Source organism: Prionailurus viverrinus, chromosome A3 (genome assembly GCF_022837055.1).
Source record: "Prionailurus viverrinus isolate Anna chromosome A3, UM_Priviv_1.0, whole genome shotgun sequence".
Lineage (NCBI taxonomy): Eukaryota > Metazoa > Chordata > Mammalia > Carnivora > Felidae > Prionailurus > Prionailurus viverrinus.
The window spans coordinates 10,395,118-10,409,235 of record NC_062563.1 but is presented as its reverse complement, the minus strand read 5'-3'; the positions used below and the strand labels follow the sequence as shown (position 1 = coordinate 10,409,235).

The 14,118-nt window shown below is 52.3% G+C and overlaps 1 protein-coding gene across 1 annotated transcript in view; it reads right to left on the bottom strand.

Annotated features, from left to right (window-relative positions):
* The window catches only part of ATP9A (ATPase phospholipid transporting 9A (putative)), a 131,043-nt gene extending 117,464 nt beyond the window's left edge, over nt 1-13,579 (bottom strand). Inside the window, 1 exon segment of the mRNA XM_047852163.1 lies at nt 13,431-13,579. Within this exon segment, the coding sequence (XP_047708119.1) occupies nt 13,431-13,498 (68 nt within the window). The 5' untranslated portion in view covers nt 13,499-13,579.
* Between the last annotated feature and the right edge of the window lie 539 nt (nt 13,580-14,118).

The following is a 14,118-nucleotide window of genomic DNA, read 5'->3' as shown; positions in this document are numbered from 1 at the left end:
TGCTGCCTACGTTCAAATTAAAATGAGCCTTTTAAAATCACGGAAAGGAAGTCTTTGTCATTCTAAGCCGGTACCATTCTAAAAGGAAAAAACCCTCCGTTCCTCAGTCTCCCCATCTGTAAAGTAGGGTTGTCGGGAGAAAGAGGATGATCCACTTAAAGCTCTAGAACAGTGCCGGGCACCTGATAAGCATGGAGTAGTGGTGAGCAACTATTATAACTCTCATCAAATTAATCTCGCACAATCTATGCAACATGAGCTAACAACAAACCACGCAAAGCACAACATGGGTGTGTGACAGGCTCCTGGGAACTCTTTTAAGCAAAAGGAAGAGGCGGGGGGAGGCGGGGGGGGGGGGCGGGGGGGGGGTGGTCAGGTCAGCTCAGGTCCACGTGACTTTGCAATGTGCTTATACAGAGCTCTTGAGACCGGACTCTCTAAAGGAAATTCCTCACGAACTCATCATCAATTTAGAACGAAGGCTTATTACTAACAGCAAGAGACACCACGCTTGCCAAGATGGCCATAAATGAGGTGCTCCCTGTATGAATCTGCTTGGGCGGCCATCACAAAATACCACAGGCTGGGTGGCTTAAGCAGAAATTTATTTTCTCACGGTTCTGGAGGCTACAAGTCCAAGGTCAAGGTGTGGGCAGCTCTGGTTTCTGCTGGGGCCTCTCCCCGCGGCTTGACGACGGCCGCCCTGCTCCTGTGTCCTCGAGTCGTCTCTTCCTCTCACCCCCTGGCCTCTCTCTGTGCGTCCTGATCTCCGCTTCTCATAAGGACCCAGTCATACCAGAATAGGGCCCACCCTAAAGGCCTCTCGCCTTAACTTCATGATGTCTTTTTAAAGGCTCCATCTGCGAAGAGAGGGGTCACGACCTGAGGTACTGGGGGTTAAGGGCTCAGCATAGGACTGTGTGAAGGGATGCACCGCAGCCCCTAACACCTCCCAGTCTCTTCCGACCGCCCAAGGCTTCATAGTCACTATCAGAAAGCTGAACTCCTAGTGAAGTAGGACAGTCCAAACACGAACTTCTTGCCTAACAGGTTTTTCTTGAGACAGAGAGAGAGAGAGAGAGAGAGAGAGAGAGAGAGAAGGAGGCAGCCTTTGAAGGACAATAGGGACCTGGCCATGCACAGGGAATATTCATTCCATTAGTCCAGTGGCTCCTAACAGGTGTGGTTCTGCCCACTCACGCCCCGCCCCCCGCAGCACACAGGGACACTTGGTAACGTCTGGAGACATCTTCAGTTGTCACAACCGGGTGGATGGTGCTGCGGGCATCCAGCGGGCGAGGCCAGGACTGCTGTCACACTCTTACGAGGAGCAGGACAGCCCCCACAGCAGAGAATTAGCCAACCCCAACCGTCAGTAGTGCTGAGCTGAGAACCCCTGAGGCCCAACCTGGCCAGGTCTGACTTCACCCTGTGTCACAGCAGATGGCCCGGTGGAGGGGGGGGGGGGGGAGACCCTGCCGGGCCCTGTCGTATGGGGACAGCGCGGTCCCCGTCCACACTGCTCCCTCCTCAGGGCGGCCAGCCAGCAGCCTCCCCCTCCTGGCTTTCAGCAAATGCCACAGAGATCTCGCTGTGGTGACAACAGCACCCGGCCACCCTTCCACTTCCCACAGGGAGCCTCTCCTTCCCCAGGACCCCTTCCAACTGCCTCTCCCATAATCCCCTCAAACTGTTTGTACAATGAGAGAAGCAACAACGGGATCCCCAATCGATGTGGTAAAGTAACCGCGGTTTAAAAATCACGTTTTTAGGGGCGCCTGGGTGGCGCAGTCGGTTAAGCGTCTGACTTCAGCCAGGTCACGATCTCGCGGTCCATGAGTTCGAGCCCCGCGTCGGGCTCTGGGCTGATGGCTCAGAGCCTGGAGCCTGTTTCCGATTCTGTGTCTCCCTCTCTCTCTGACCCTCCCCCGTTCATGCTCTGTCTCTCTCTGTCCCAAAAATAAATAAACGTTGAAAAAAAAAATTAAAAAAAAAAAAATCACATTTTTAAAGAAAGAAATCATGTTTTTCACGGGCAACATGGCAAAAAAAAAAAAAAAGCTCAATCTCTTAACAAAATCAGATTATCCTACCTCCTCCCCCTTACAGCGATATATTTTTAGACTAAAAGCAAGATTTTAGCATAGGCGGCCAATTCCTAAAGGTCAGACGTGGCTGGGAGGGGGGCGCATCTACAAACCTCATGAACTTTGAGTTCATACTTTTCTTAAAGCCAATTCTCTGCTTTTTTCTTGTAAACGTACTCCAAAAGGAAACTCCCTATCCCCACTGCAAAAACAAAGCAAGTATCACTTGGCACAAAGAGAAAGAACCGTGAAAATAATTGCTAGCCTTTGAGTCTCTGGCCACGAGCCACCCAAAGTGATCTTTGGCGACGTTTCTCCATCAATCTTTCCAAGTCACACAAATGAAAGAAAACAGACATTAGCGTTGAGAAATCAGCACTGTTCTAGTTCTGTAGGTGAGAGGCCTCGATAAGAACATGACGAATAGTCTTTTTCTTTGGAAACTAAACCAAATTCCACTCGCTGTTGTAAGTGAAGCTGGAGACAACACGCCATGTCCATTCCCAAAGGTGGCCCCAAAATACGGCCAGAGCGAATTCAGAACCTTCATCGTTTGCATCTGGGTTACGATCCTAAAAGAAAGTTCTATCCTGAGGAGTAACCACCCCAAGTCCAACGACAGATGGGTCGGTGCCTCACCTCCCCCTTCCAACTTGTTGCATGGGTGCCTTAGGTCAAGGTCAAATGGCCGTGCTCCTTCCTCGGGACTGGCTGGCACGCAGGGCCTCCAGTCGCCGGCCTGTCTCAAGAAAGCCCCCCCACCGCCCCACCCCAGCCCAAAGCATGGCTCCGGTATCCACCCGTACCCTTCAGCATCCGTGCCTGGGTACGTGATTCCACATCCCCTGGTGTTACTGCCTGCGGTGGCACCTGACCGGGTCCCGGGCAGGGACTCCGTAACAGGAAGTGGATGGCACTAGGGCAGCTGGGCTGGCTGGCGGAGGACACGGAGGGCGCTTTCCAATGGGCCGCTGCCAAGGCCTGTTCTGACTGTTCGCATCCAAGGGGGCCAAGAGCTGTTTACGCAACTCTCCACTCCGCCATGGAGAGGGGAGGGGCGGGGCTCTGCGGATGTCACCGATCAGCACAGCCTCGTCCTCATCCTGCCCCTGACACACCCCCATACGCTGTGTACCTAACACCACCTCCGCCGTGTCAGAAGGACCCTGAACACGTACACGCGCCTACGTACATTCGATCCTCGTTATGTGTGCTTTCTGTATTTGCAAATTCACCTACTGCCTGAAAGTCATAACCTCAAAGTCAATACTCGCAGCATCGCTGTGGTCACTCACGGACAGGTGCGGAGTGGTAAAAACACCTGTATCACCTCACGCGGCTTCCCCAGCTGAGGTCAAACAAGGCAATGCCGCTGCCTTCCTGTCTCAGCTCTCCTACTGTAAGCACGTGTCCTGTTCACGGCCTATTTAGTGCTTTCCTTTCTGTACTGGAGCCTTTTGTTCATGACATCACTACGGCCCCCAAGCATAAGGCTGGCCTGCTGTCCAGTCCCCTGACAACAGGAAGCTTGTGAGCTGCAGTGCTGTTGGTCAGGAGTTCAACGTTAATGAATCAACAATGCATGTTAAATAGTGGCTGGAAACCAAAATATCCCTTTACCACAAGGTAAACCGTGACCAGAGGCTTGCAGGAAACTGACCCTGTACCTCCCCTAGGAGCAATGATTTGGTACCCGTTAATTCGGGGTTGGCAGAAACCCTGAATGACTTTCTGAAACACAATCACCGTGAATAACAAGAATCAACTAAGTTATAAACCTAATACCCCCTCCATTATGTCAAAAGAGAAAGGGCACTGGAACCCCGCAAATTAGAAGGGGCAGCTTCAGACCTTCCAGCTCAGTGAATGTATCTATAAGAAGACCTCCTGGGGCACCTGGATGGCTAAGGTGGCTAAGCATCTGACTTCGGCTCAGGTCATGATGTCACATTTCATGGGTTCAAGCCCTGCGTTGGGCTCTATGCTCACAGCTCAGAGCCTGGAGCCTGCTTCGGATTCCGTGTCTCCCTCCCTCTCTCTCTGCCCCTCCACCGCTCACGCTCTGTCTCCGTCTCTCAAAAATGAATAAACGTTTAAAAAATTAAAAAAAAAAACAAGAACTCCCTACATTGGCATTAATTGTTTTCATTCACATAAACAGTGAAAAACCCACGTTACTGATGGATCTGGTCCTGGCACGATGCCGAGGACCGCCGCAAAGACGCACTCGGCCAGCCACAGCCCTGTCATTAGGCTAAGTAATGCGAGGTCTGAGATGGCTTCCAGCGGCGGCCAGTCTCTGGCCTGCGGGCATTTTCCAGCTGGAGTTCTCACTCAAGAAGACCTTCTACCAAGACCCAGAAGGAAGAGGAGGTGATGTCAGCCAGTACAAGAGTCCCCATGAGGCTCTGGGAGAAGAACACTTTCTGATGCTCATGACGCTACTCTGTGCGCACGATGCCTCATCATCCAGGCGCCCTTCCTGGGTCCCCAACTTACAAAACAGGAAGCTGAAGCACAGAGGGGAGAAGACAGTCGCCCGGAATAATACAAGCAATAAAATGGCAAAACTGGTCTGTGTGACCCTGGAATCCAGACTCTTAACTGCAAATCGACAAGGCCAGCAGCCTGTCCGTCTACAGGGGTGCCTCACTGACGCTCAGTCCGTTGAGCGTCCAACTTCTGGCTCAGGTCATGATCTCACGGTTCGTGAGTTCAAGCCCCACATCGGGCTCTGTGCTGTCAGCTCCGATCATGCTTCAGACCCTCTGTCCCCCTCTCTCTGCCCCTCCCCCCGCTCGCATTCTCTTTCTCAAAAACGAATAAACAGGGGCACCTGGGTGGCGCAGTCGGTTAAGCGTCCGACTTCAGCCAGGTCACGATCTCGCGGTCCGGGAGTTCGAGCCCCGCGTCAGGCTCTGGGCTGATGGCTCGGAGCCTGGAGCCTGTTTCCGATTCTGTGTCTCCCTCTCTCTCTGCCCCTCCCCCGTTCATGCTCTGTCTCTCTCTGTCCCAAAAATAAATAAAAATGAGAAAAAAATTAAAAAAAAAAAAAAACGAATAAACATTGAAAAGGTAAAAAATAAAAAAAATATTTGAAGTACAGCCCACAATATTATCTTTATTCTTCTGGCACTTTTCAAAATGTGATATACATTTCTCTCTGATTTCTCCCCAATTCTCAGCCAGTGGCAAAAAACAAAAAGCAAAAGCAAAAACAAAAATCATTCAGTGTTACTAGAGGGAAAAATAACTGGGGAAAACCGCATCGAGGGGGCAGAGCTGACCCGACCAACACCTGCAGCCACCTGTCTCGCTGCTCTGGGAAACCCTCCCAAGTTCTCCTAGGCTGGCGGCAAGCCCACCCGACTTCTTGTTAGTTTCTGCCACTCGTTCTTGCCCTGGATTAATTGCTTCACTTTTCTGAGCCTCAGTTTCCTTAGCAGTAAAACAAACAAAAAAATACCAACATCAGGGGCACCTGGGCGGCTCAGTGGGTTGAGCATCCGACTTCAGATCAGGTCATGATCTTACGGTTCATGAGTTCGAGCCCCGGGTCGGGCTCTGTGCTGACAGCTCGGGGTCTGGAGCCTGCTCGGATTCTGTGTCTCCCTCTCTCTCCACCCCGCCCCTGCTTGTGCTCTGTCTCTCTCTGTCTCAAAAATAAATAAAGCATTAAAAAAAAAAAAAACCAACATCAAAGGGCCACCGTTCAGCAGGAGCAAGGAAACCTGAGTCCAGACCCAAGACACCGCAGACCCTAAGTCTGGGCTCCTCCTCAGTGGTCAGGGAATGGGCCGCACAACGTGTCCACTTACATCCTGCATCCTCAAGTAAAACGTAAGCCTGAGCCCCCAAGATGCCTCCCCCACGCCCAGCAGGCAGGTGGCCCCTGTCCCCTCCCCGCCCCCCACAGCCTCCCTGGGACACGAAGCCAGGGCAGGCATGTGTCCCCCATGCTTATGGGGTGCACCTGTCTGCACTGGTCACTGCTTGCTGCTGTAAGCGGTCACCACAAATTCACGATCATACACTTCAGGCGTCCATAGCAGGTCCCACGGGCCTCCAATCAAGACGTCGGCAGGGCCAGGTTCCCCCTGGAGGCTGTTTCTCCGGATATTTTCGGTTTCGGATGCCCCCTGCATGCCGCTTTCTCCCCCTCCAAGCCAGCAGTGGCGCCCCTTGCCATCTCTCAGATTCAGTCTCCTCTCTTTCAAGGACTCTTGTGATGATGACACCGGGGCCACCTGGCTAACCCAGGACAGTCTCCCCATCTCGAAATCATTAACTGAATCCCAATGGCAAAGCTCCTTTTGCCATGAAAGGTCACACGCTCACAGGTCCCGGGGGGCCACTATTCTGCCCACCACACCTTACATGCCATAACCTCTGGAACAATCCAGATTTCCTATGCTTTTATTCTTTTCCATTAAATGCTTGACTTCTTGCATTAATAGCATATCAAGGTTTTCCCATAAATCATCCACCAAAAAAACTCTTCACACGATCATGCGCCTTGTGTTTAAAGATGAAAACTACCTCACCTCCCAAGCCCGAGCACCTCCTAAGCTGCTGCCCTTCAGTGGAGGGAACGACACCAAAGCAGAGGGGCCCCAGGAGGCCTTCTCTTTGCCTGCGGCTCCCTTCTGCTACTCACACCCCAAACTCCCCACCCTCGCGCTCAAATCACGTGCTGAAGACTTGGTGCCACCAAGTGAAGATCTCTGAGCCACGAAGATCAGAAGAATGAGTAGGCAGCCATCTGGGGATGTCCAATAGACCTCTCCCTGCCTGGACCTTCTAGAAAAGGCATCCTCTCCTCGCCCCCAGGACAGCATAAATTGGAGATCAGCTTCAGGCATTCCCTTCTCTCAGAAAGGATTCATTGGGCACCTACTCTGTGCCAGGCTCTTGGTGATGGTGATTAAGTTGTCCCCAACTGGGGCCCAGGGTGTTCCCAGCTGAATGATCACATGAGCACATGTCACGCGGCAACTGTGAGAGAAAGAAAAGGAGCCAGTGCTCAGAGACGCTCCAAGTGGGATCTGATCTCTAGTCAGGAACATCAGGAAAGGCTCCCCTGAGGACGTCCAGTAAGGCTTAATGGAAGACTGAGCTTTGACTAGATGAAGAGAGGAGGGGACATTCCAGGCAGAGAACAGGAGGTGCAAAGGTCCTGTGTCAACTGAGCTCAACCCAACTTCTAAGGGCAAGGAGGTCCAAGACCAAATCTTGAGCAACTGCAACGTTTAATGGTCAAAGATGGGCAGGAGAACCCGACTCTCACAGAGGATATAGGAAACACCGACAACCTGTGTCTCTAAAACTCAGGGTACCGTAGCCAAACTATGGAGAAGGGCCAACTGTCCACCAACTGATGAATGGATAAAGAAGACGTGGTGTATATATATATATATGTACAATGGAATATTAGCCACCAAAAAGAATGAAAACTTGCCATTTGCAATGACGTGGATGGAGCTAGCGTGTATTATGCTAAGCAAGTTAAGTCAGTCGGATAAAGACAAATACCGTATGATTTCACTCCTGTGGAATTTAAGAAACAAAACAGATGAGCACACGGGAAGGGGAAAAAAAGAGAGGGAAACAAACCATAAGAGACTCTTCTCTTTTAAGTAGGCTCCATCCCTAGCACAGAGCCCAACATGGGGCTTGAACTCATGACCCTGAGATCACGACCTGAGCTGATCAGGTCAGATGCTTAACTGACTGAGCCACCCAAGAGACTCTCAAAGACAGAGAACAAACCGAGGTTGGTGGAGAGAGGTGGGTGGGGCTAGATGGTGATGGGTCTCAAGGAGGGCACTTGTGATGAGCACTCGGTGTTGTGCGTAAGTGATCAATCACTGAATTCTACTCTACTCCTGAAAGCAATATTGCACTGTGTGCTAACTAACTAGAATTTAAATTAAAAATTTGAAAAGAAAAAAAAAAAACTATACCAACTGCTGGCAAGAATATGGAGTACCTACAATTCCTAATTCTAAAATAGAATTGCTTTGGAAAAAAGTTGGCAGTTTTTGAATACAGTTTTAAAATACAGTTTTAAAAATAGAAGTAAGTAGGGGCGTCTGGGTGGCTCAGTCGGTTAGGCATCCGACTTCAGCTCAGGTCACAATCTCACAGTCCGTGAGTTCGAGCCCTTCGTCGGGCTCTGGGCTGATGGCCCAGAGCCTGGAGCCTGCTTCCGATTCTGTGTCTCCCTCTCTCTCTGCCCCTCCCCCATCCGTGCTCTGTCTCTCTCTGTCTCAAAAATAAATGTTAAAAAAAATTTAAAAAAATACAAGTAAGTAAATAAATAGGGCTGCCTGGGTAGCTCAGTCGGTTAAGCGTCTGACTCTTGATTTTAGCTCAGGTCATGATCTCACAGTTCATGGGATCGATCCCCACATAAGGCTAACAGTTTGGAGCCTGCTTGGGATTCATTCATATTCTCTCTCTCTCTCTCTCTCTCTCTCTCACCCCCCACCATCTCTCTCACTCTCTCAAATAAATAAACTTAAAAAACAAGAATCAATCAATCAATCAGTCTCAGGATAGACAGGGGGAATGAAAGCATATGTCCACACAGACACGTTTATATTCATTGCAGTATTGTTTATAATATGCAAAAACTGGAAATAACTCAAATGTCCACCTCGGTAAATAAACAAAAAGTGGCATATCCAGACAGACGAATTTGACTAAGCAATAAAAAAGTAACTTCAAAACTGTTGTGCTGAAAGAAACCAATCACAAAGACAACATACTGCATGATTCCATTTATATGAAATTTCCAAAAAATGCAAGCCTACGGAAACAGAAAGATCAGTGGGACTGAGCGTAAATGGGCATGAGGGACTTTGGGGGGATGGAAATGTTTGAAAACTGGACTGTGGTGATGGCTACACAAACTCTGCAACTTTAAGGAAAAAATCGATGAACCGTACATTTCCTATATAAATATTTTATGCTATGTAAAGTATGCCTCAAAGTTGTTTTTAAAAAAAATGTGGCAGAATATGAACCTAAAAACTTCCTAGTCCAAATACATCAAAAATGAAAGCATTCGCCTCCAGTCTGGTCACAAAACCTGAAGGCAAAGTCTTAGTTTAGCCACAGCACCTGCTCCCTGCCCTACACAGCACAACAGAGACTTTACATACCTGGTTGGACGTTTATGCAGAATCATTTCCCCAGATTTGATCAGAACAGAGTCATGAAATCCGTAATACTTGTTAAAAGTTTAATGTTTATTTATATTTGAGAGAGACAGAGAGACACAGCATGAGTGGGGGAGGGGCAGAGAGAGGGAGACACAGAATCCGAAGCGGGCTCCAGACTCCGAGCTGTCAGCACAGAGCCCGACGTGGGCCTTGAACTCACAGACTGCGAGATCATGACCTGAGCCGAAGTCGGATACTCAAGCAACTGAGCCACTCAGGTGCCCTCATAGTATTTTTAAATGTCCCCCCATCAAAGGAGCATTCTCAAGAGCCCCCGGTAGCAAACCTCCTACAAAGACCTGTTTATCACCATCAGCCCCAGCAAATACTAGGGTGTACTAAGTGCTTACTGTTCTAAACTTTACATGGATGAAATCTCTAAAACAACCCTCTGAGGTCTCCATAATTCTTGTCACTCCCACTTTACAGATGAAAACACTGAGACCCAGAGAGGTAAGATAATTTTCCCAAAGTCGAACACGAGTTGTGATGGAGCCTGAGCTCAAACCAAGCTCTTCCCCTCTGGGACCCACGCTTCTACCAACCAACCTCTGGTGTTTCACCAAGAAGGGGACGTTCAGCTGGCAGCAAAGCGCGTGAAGTCAGACTATGGCTTCCAGCAATGCGCCGCACAGGCCGCGTTTCCTAACCCCCGCAAGGGTTTTCTCAGCATCGGGATGCGGTAACTTTCTTGGGAGAGAGAAAACAGCACTGGGGCCACAAGATGCCCTCAGCAAATAAAGTGCATGTCTTGGAAACATACCCTGAGTAACCCCAGCGTTAATTAAACTGTCTCCTGGGGCTCATGGCATCTATGTTTTGGGGTTTTGTTTTCTTTTTTAATTTTTTTTATGGGGGGGGGGGGTGTAGAGAAAAGGAGAGACAGAATCCCAAGCAGGCTCCTTGCCATCCACACAGAGCCTGGTGCAGGGCTTGAACTCCTGAATCCTGAGATGTTGACCTGAGCAGAAATCAAGAGTCTGACACTCAGCTGACTGTGCCACCTTGGTGCCCGTTTTGGGGTTTAACCATAAAAATCACCAACCATTTGGGGTGCCTGGCTGGCTCAGTCGGTTAAGCGTCTGACTTCGGCTCAGGTCACGATCTCATGGTTCGTGGGTTCGAGGCCTGCATCGGGCTCTGTGCTGACAGCTCAGAGCCTGGAGCCTGCTTCACATTCTGTGTCTCCCTCTCTCTGCCCCTCCCCCACTCACACACTTGCACTATCAATAAACAGAATTTTTAAAAAAAATTTTAATAAATAGGGGCACCTGGGTGGCTCAGTCGGCTGAGCGATGGACTCTTGATTTCGGCTGGGGTCACAATCTCACAGTTCGTGAGTTTGAGCCCCGCATGGGACCCTGCTTGGAATTCTCTCTCTCTCTCTCTCTCTCTCTCTCTGCCCCTCCCCTGCTTGCTCTCCCTTTCTCTGTCTCTCAAAATAAATAAACATTAAAAAAAAAAAGTTAAAAAAAATAAAACAGGGCTATTTATGTCAAGTACCCAAGCAGAGAGCCTGACCATTCACATACAATTCCTGACTTCTGATGTTCCACTTCAGATTTTTCACTGTTACAATGGTACAAAATCAATATGCGTTTCATGTGAACTGTAGTTTGAATTGTAATCTCTTCCGGGAGGTGCAACCCTCTGCTGTGATGCTGGCCAGCAAGGAGCCCCAGCCGGCCAGGAAATCAGGAGGGTAAATACTGATACACTGACAACCATCCCACACCCATACAGCCACTCCGTCTTCTACTTTCAGTCCAGTAGTCAGTACATTACATAAGATAATCAACACTTTACTATCAAATAGGCTATTTATGCTACATGATTTTGCCCAACTGTAGGCTAATGTAAATGTTCTGAGTATGTTTACGGCAGGCTAAGCGATGCTACGATGTTGAGTAGGTTAGGTGTAGTAAATACATTTTCACCTTAAGGTATTTTCAACTTACAATAGGTTTATTGGGATGTAATCCCTTGGAAAGTAAAGAAACATCTATATTAGTTTCTTCTTTCTTTAACTCCTCGCCCCCATTATATTTCGGGGAGACTCTCCATCACTTTGCTTCCAAAAGTGTTTCCAAAACCCCAGCTTCCCACCTTGAGGTAGCTACTCCTAAAACTGCAAATTAAACACAGGAACATATATATACACAATTGCCTGGCTCTCCTGATACATGCTTTGAATATGAATCTGTGTCACTGTTTAGGAAATAAATTAGTTCCAAAGTGGCAAATTCTAAAAGGGGGTGTGATCTTCCATTCAAATACCAAACAGAAAAATTTTTAACTGTCTGCACCGCTCCCTGTCAGCCCCCACGTTAACAGTGCATATTTCTATCATGGTTAATTATCACTTTTAAAGAATTATCTACATTTTCCTCTCATGCACTGCATCAGGAGTTCTCAACTATGACAGCATCCCAGACAAAATCATCTGGGAGCTTAAAAAAAAAAAAAAAATAGAATAGATACCCCGGTCCCACTCCAGATTATTTCAAAGGTCTAAAACAGGGCAGGGGCAGTGGTATGTTAAGCTCCCTGAGCGACTGCACACAGCCAGGGTCAGGAGGCCTGCACGGGTCAGACATGGCTTGTTTAATTTAATTCATCTTTGTATCCCAGTCGCCTGGCACCGCCCCTGCACACTGTAATCATCTCATAATTGCTTGAAACGCGAACATCTAGAGGACTCGAGTCCACTGAATACACAAATTCATGATTTACTGAGGCTGGATACTGCACGCATACGCTATCCAGGCATAGAGCTCAAGGATCATTCTTGCGCCTTGAGTAGTCAGGAATATAACGAGGGAGAACAGGGAAGGAAGGGAGGGAGCACTGTCTGGGAGCCCAATGATCCCGACTTCAATCTCCATTTTGCAGCATCTTCCCGGCAGTCCTTAACCTCACTGCGCTCGGGTCCTCCTGTCTTACATCAACCGGGCCTCCGGAACATTCAAGGAAGACAGGGACAAAGACCGCACAAAATGGCAGCTAGCATCATGACTTTTTTTTTTTTTTTTTAATTCCATGGACACCTGATGGAAGCAAGCAGCCCTAAGGGTTCCCCCTCTCCACCTCCGGCACGAAGCAACCGACTCCGCAGTAAGCCGCCGCCACAAGGAGATGCCCAGAGCCGACAGGATGTTAGGGGGCAGGGCGGGTCCAAGGCCGCAGCCCCGCCCAGCTGCCGGGCTCAGCCTTCAGGGGACGTCAGCCTCACCTGGGCAGCCTGGGAAAAAGCGCCTTTCCAGCTCCCACCCACCCCCGCCCCCAAACTCCGATCGGAGGGCCTGGGAGGGGCCAGAGAATGTGCAATTTAACCAGCCCCCCCCCCCCAACCCTTACCCCCAGGTAGCTGTCGCGGGCGATGCCACAGAGTCCCTTACAACCTCAGCAAGACGGGACGGCTGGGCGGAAATCGGCAACCCGTCCGCTCGCTCTGCAGGAGGGAAACCCACGCCGAGGCGGCCATGGGGTCGGCCGGGGCGGGAAAGGCCACAGCAGGTGGAACCCCCACCCGGGCCAGGGGACGCCTTCCCTCCAACTGTGGGGAGCCGGAGGTTCTCCGGTCGGCCAGGAGGAGCCCCGCCCGGCCTCCTGCGGCCGCCGGTTTCTGACCCACCCGGGGCCGGGAGGGGAAGGCGGCCGACCAGGGGCCGGGACCCCGAGGCGCTGATGCGGGACCCCCGTGGCGCGGGTCTGCGGCGAAGGCCGCGTCTCCCCCGCCCCAGTAAGCCCAGCACATCCGGGCTCCCGAGGGCTGTTCCAGGCGCGGAGCAGGGTTTGCTGGGGACCGAAGCGTAATCACAACAAGGATAATCAGGAAACAATAAAACGGTGGAAAGCCATGGCTGGTCCCAGTTCCGCGCGCGGGGCACGGCGCTGGGGCGGGCCGGGCTTCCCGGGGCTTCCAAGGAGAGCTGGGCCGGGGCGGAGGCAGCCGCGCGCTCGGGCCCCAGGGGCCGGAGCTGCAGCCGCGACGACCCGCCCGCCTCCCCCGCCGGCCGCGAGCTCATGGCGCCGGGCGCGGCCAAGCTGTCAGGCCCGGCCAGGCCGCCCCGGCCCGCGCGGACAAAGGCGGCCGGCGTCCCCGGGCCCCGCTCACCCGGCGCGGGGCCTGCTGTCCATCCGCTTCTTCTGGCGCACCGGCTGCAGCGGGATGTTGTCCGTCATGTCGCCCGCGCCGCCCGCCTTGGCCGCCGCGCCCCCCGCGCCGCCTGGGCCGCCGCCCGGTCCGGCCTCCGCGCCGCCGCCCGCCGGCGCCGCGCCGCCCCGGGGGAGGAGGCGGCGGCAGCGGGCGGGCCGGGCCCGCAGCGAGGGGGCGAGCTCGCGAGCGCCGGGCCACGCGCGGAGCCGCCCGCGCGGCCCGACCGACGGACACGGGCGCACCATGGGCCCGAGCTCCGCGCTGCGCCCGCTCGCCCCGCGCCTGCCACGGGGGGCGGCCGGCTGTGTCCGCGCCGCCGCCGCCGCCGCCGCCGCAGTGTCCCCGCCCCCCGCCCGCGCCGCGCGCCCCCCACGCGCGCCCACCCGGCCACGCGCCCCCCGCCCACGCCCCGCCGTGCGCGCGCGCGCCCGTCGTCCCCCCCCCCGCCCCCCCCCCCCCACAGCAGCCAGCCGCGCCTCACCCGCAAACGCGCACCCCCGGCCGCGCTCCCCCCACCCCACCGCAGGCACTTCCTCGCGTGCTCACGCCGGCACTGGCATGCACTTGCACACACGAGCCCCGCACACACACACGCGCACTCTCACCCGCTCGCTCCCCGGCAACATGCCCATTCCCCACCGCACGA